The sequence below is a fragment of the Oncorhynchus keta genome, chromosome 20 (genome assembly GCF_023373465.1).
Source record: "Oncorhynchus keta strain PuntledgeMale-10-30-2019 chromosome 20, Oket_V2, whole genome shotgun sequence".
NCBI lineage: Eukaryota > Metazoa > Chordata > Actinopteri > Salmoniformes > Salmonidae > Oncorhynchus > Oncorhynchus keta.
Genome location: NC_068440.1, coordinates 9,460,803 through 9,464,857, shown reverse-complemented (window position 1 = coordinate 9,464,857; position 4,055 = coordinate 9,460,803). Strand labels below are relative to the sequence as shown.

At 40.3% G+C, this 4,055-nt stretch overlaps 1 protein-coding gene across 2 annotated transcripts; it reads left to right on the top strand.

Moving 5' to 3' along the window:
• The first annotated feature begins 564 nt into the window (after positions 1-564).
• On the top strand, positions 565-3,062 carry rps18 (ribosomal protein S18). 2 transcript variants are annotated; one of them, XM_035795341.1, is made up of 6 exons: positions 565-683; positions 1,320-1,418; positions 1,525-1,611; positions 1,878-1,979; positions 2,157-2,248; positions 2,940-3,062. In XM_035795341.1, the coding sequence occupies exons 1-6, from the start codon at positions 681-683 to the stop codon at positions 3,013-3,015; spliced, it is 459 nt and encodes a 152-aa protein (XP_035651234.1). In that variant the 5' UTR covers positions 565-680; the 3' UTR covers positions 3,016-3,062. The 2 variants fall into 2 exon arrangements, with proteins under 2 accessions (XP_035651234.1, XP_035651235.1); XM_035795342.2 differs by having other exon boundaries at positions 659-770.
• The last annotated feature ends 993 nt before the right edge of the window (positions 3,063-4,055 follow it).

Genomic DNA, 4,055 nt, shown 5'->3' with positions numbered 1-4,055 from the left:
GAGGAAAAACAATAAGTAAAGATCATTTTGAAATTAGTTGAAAATAAATGTATGTTGAATACAATTATTAGACAAATATACACAATCTTAAAGGTAATGTATATTTTATTTATTGGTATATTGTTTTAAAAGCTATCTTTTAAATATTGTATCTCTATCTTGCACTGACCCTACGCACACTCACTAGACCTCAAATACACACCATATACACACTCACTCACACACACTTCATGATTGTGTATTTTATTCCTCTTGAGTTAGTTACTATATATTTTATTCCTCTTATGATTTATATATATGTATAGTATCTAACTCAAGAGGAATGAAATACACAATAATGGAGCTATATACAGGGAGTACCAGATCAATGCGCAGAGGTACGAGATACTTATGTACATGAAGGCAGGGTAAAGTGACTAGGCATCCAGATATATATATATGATTTATATTTTATTTATTTTTTACTCTGCATCGTTGGGAAAGGTTCGTAAGCAAGAATTTCACTGTAAAGTCTACAACAGTTATATCCGGCGCATGTGATAAATACAATTTGATTTGATTTGTTCCCAGACGGACACGTTTTGCGGATGGAACCACTTCCTCTGTGAACTCTCGAAACGAACGCAAAAGCCCTCGCGAGAGCCTTGGAATTTCCTCTTTGAACGGAACCTGCTTCCAAGATGGTGAGTGCTGAATTGGGCTACAAAATTATTCTAAATATCTGCGTTCATCGTCGCTTTTAGGGTCATTCTGTACACTGGACAACGATGGTGAGATTGTTAAGAATGTTTTTGAGAGCTTTTAGCATGTATTTATTATATTGAAGTTGCATATATTGATGCAAATGAACAGCTAACTGCCAATGCTAAATAGCCTATTCCGCGCTGACACTGCTGCATGGAAGTACAGCTTTTGTCAGTATAGGCTTTGGTTGTGGTCTTTTATTCACAAAATATAGATTGTAGTAACCCTCACTTTTACACACTAGTTTGTTTGTGTGGTTGGTATTGGCCAATCAGTTTTCAACCATCCTTGTCAACTAGTTTTGGTGATCTCATTGCTACTCAATGTTGGCTGATTTGTTAAAGTTAGTAAGAACTTGTTCACGAGTTACAGTCTCTAAAGTCAGTCCATGTCACTACGGTAGCCATGTGAAGGCTAAGATGAGAACTCAACATTTTTACACTACATGTTTGCTAGTTTATTCCAGGCTTTGGAAGTACAAATTATTAACGCAGAAGGACAAATTAACGAAGGACAATGTACCTAGCAAAGTAAAAATCTCTATTGACCGTGTTTGTTCTGTTATTTCTCTGCAGTCTCTGGTCATTCCTGAGAAGTTCCAGCACATTCTTCGTGTTCTCAACACGAACATTGATGGTAGGAGGAAGATTGCCTTCGCCATCACAGCAATCAAGGTAGACTTGTTCAGAATGTCTTTCTCAGAACCAGGTAGCGATGTCTGCACCGTTGGCAATTGTGGGAATGAACCTAAGTAATGTTTCATTTGTCTTTCCTACACAGGGTGTTGGCAGACGATATGCCCATGTTGTCCTGAGGAAGGCTGATATCGACCTCAGCAAGCGGGCTGGAGAACTGACCGATGATGAGGTGAGGAATACATGGGGCTGTTGAGCACATACTGTTTCTCTAAACATGACAGCTGTATGTATTGGAGGGACTGAAGCTGGAATTCAAGCAACACTGTGCTGGTTGATTGAATCCCAACCTTGCACTCCCTTTGTGGATTATCATGCATCAATCACTGTGGGGTATTGTGATAGGCCCAGTCATCTGCAAACTCGGTCTGCATTGATTAGTTTATTTTTCTACCTAGCATCTCACTAATGTTGATGTATACATGCATTTGTCCCCAGGTCGAGAGGGTAGTGACAATTATGCAGAATCCTCGCCAGTACAAAATCCCTGACTGGTTCCTCAACAGACAGAAGGATGTAAAGGATGGCAAGTACAGTCAGGTATGTGACTGCAGCAGACTTGCGATGTCTGACTTATTTCTAAATTGGAACTAAACTATTTGAGTTAGTTGACATCCCGTCTATGGTTTGTCAATACAAATTGAGTCATTGCTGAAAGCTAAATGTACATTAGTCTTAGAGTCCAGTATTATAATGTTCCTTGTTTGTGTGTTATAGGTCCTTGCTAACGGTCTGGATAACAAGCTGAGAGAGGATCTTGAGAGGCTGAAGAAGATCAGGGCTCACCGTGGTCTCAGGCATTTCTGGGGGTAAGTGCTGTTATGTCCAGCTATATAGGTTTATTTTATGACCATGGCTGTGAACCCACTCAGAAGGATTTGGGATCTGCAAAACTAGGACAAAAATAAGCACCAACAAAATTCTACATTTTTAAAAATATTGCTTTTGTGTGTTCTAGATTTAATGAAAAGGGGAAATCCCATTTTTCAGCTAAAGGGCTGGTTTCCCGGACAGACTTAGTTCCGGGTTGTTTACTAGGGCACATAGAAAATGAAAACAAGTGTTTGTTGTTGGATGAGTTAACTCCCTATTTTTGGACAACTTCCTAACCTTTTGTGTTTGGACTGAAAGGCACTTTCAAGACTCTTTCAATATGCTTGCAAGCCATGCCAGGAAGCTGGCCCTATAAATGCTCTGTAAATGGTGTTTAGATTGATCTCTGTACTGCTGAGATGTTATATCAAGAATGCATTATTAGCCAACTTATTTTGTAGTCAATTGCAGTCAAACTCAAAATGTTGCACAGGTTCCTTGAGTAAGTGCTTATTATTGTAGGCATACCAATGTTATGGTATAATGGTACGCACATTCAACTTCTGTTGTCAATGTGTTCAGATCATTTTCTGTGTTTGTCCTACTACTAAATCTCATTAGTATGGGATTTCTCAAGTTGACTTCCTGGATACATTTGTACTGACTGACTGTCCCTCTCTCTTTCAGTCTGCGTGTGCGTGGCCAGCACACTAAGACCACCGGTCGTCGTGGTCGCACCGTTGGTGTGTCCAAGAAGAAGTAAACTGTCTCCCTGCTCCCCATGTGTCAATAAATGCCACAGTTCACACATTTGGCTGTTTGCTCATTTCTTCATACTGGGTTGTTTTGGTGCGGTTGTTGGAGTAATGTAGTTGACTCAGAACAGAGCCTCGGTCAGTGGCAGTTTTGTCTTTGCTCCCATGTAGGTAGTTTGTGGTATACTTTTGAAAAGGTTGTAAAAGGGACTGGAGTGATGGTCAAAATCCTAGGTTGTTACAACCTAGTGCATGGAGTGCTGTACTGTCCACCTTGGTGTTATACATGGTCATGTTCTCTTAACCAACCAAGTTTCATTTTGATGAATTATCACAGTTGAGTAAAGATGAGGTCAATTTACTACACTGTAAATGCAACATTTTGTTTTTTCATGAGCAACTGTTTTTTTTAAGGGCACATTGTATTTCTCTCAATTGGGGGGGGATTTCTGTCTTGTAAAACCCTTGTTTTAGAAAATTATACTGATTGGCTGTACATGGCTACCAAGTGGGTGGGCCTATGTCCACCTATGGCTGCACCCCTGCCCAGTCATGTGAAATCCATTTATTTCAATGAACTTTTATATGAACTGTAACTCAGTTTCATATTTTCGTTCAGTATGAATTCTCCTACAGTGTATTCTACATTTTGTTATGTGACAGCCTTATACTAAAATGGATTAAATAGTTTTCCACCCCATAATGATGAAGCAAAAACAGCTAGTCATTGACTGCAGCTCAGCGTTCAACACCATAGTGCCCATAAAGATCATCATTAAGCTAAAGGACCCTGGGACTAAACACCTCCCTCTGCAACTGGACTTCCGGACATGCCGCCCTCAGGTGGTAAGGGTAGGTAACAACACATCTGTCACGCTGGTCCTCAACACAGAGGCCCCTCGGGTGTGTGCTCAGTCTCCTGTACACCCTGTTCACTCATGAGTGCATGGCCAGGCACAACTCTTAACGCCATTAACTTTGATAACAACAGTGGTAGGCCTGATCATTGAACTATGAGACAGCCTATAGGGAGGTCAGAGACCTGGCT

Bases quoted from the DNA above. Each gene is read 5' to 3' on its own strand.
- rps18 (XM_035795341.1), top strand. The intron at 1,612-1,877 runs GTGAGGAATACA...ATTTGTCCCCAG, and splicing joins GAGAACTGACCGATGATGAG to GTCGAGAGGGTAGTGACAAT. The intron at 2,249-2,939 runs GTAAGTGCTGTT...TCTCTCTTTCAG, and splicing joins GGTCTCAGGCATTTCTGGGG to TCTGCGTGTGCGTGGCCAGC.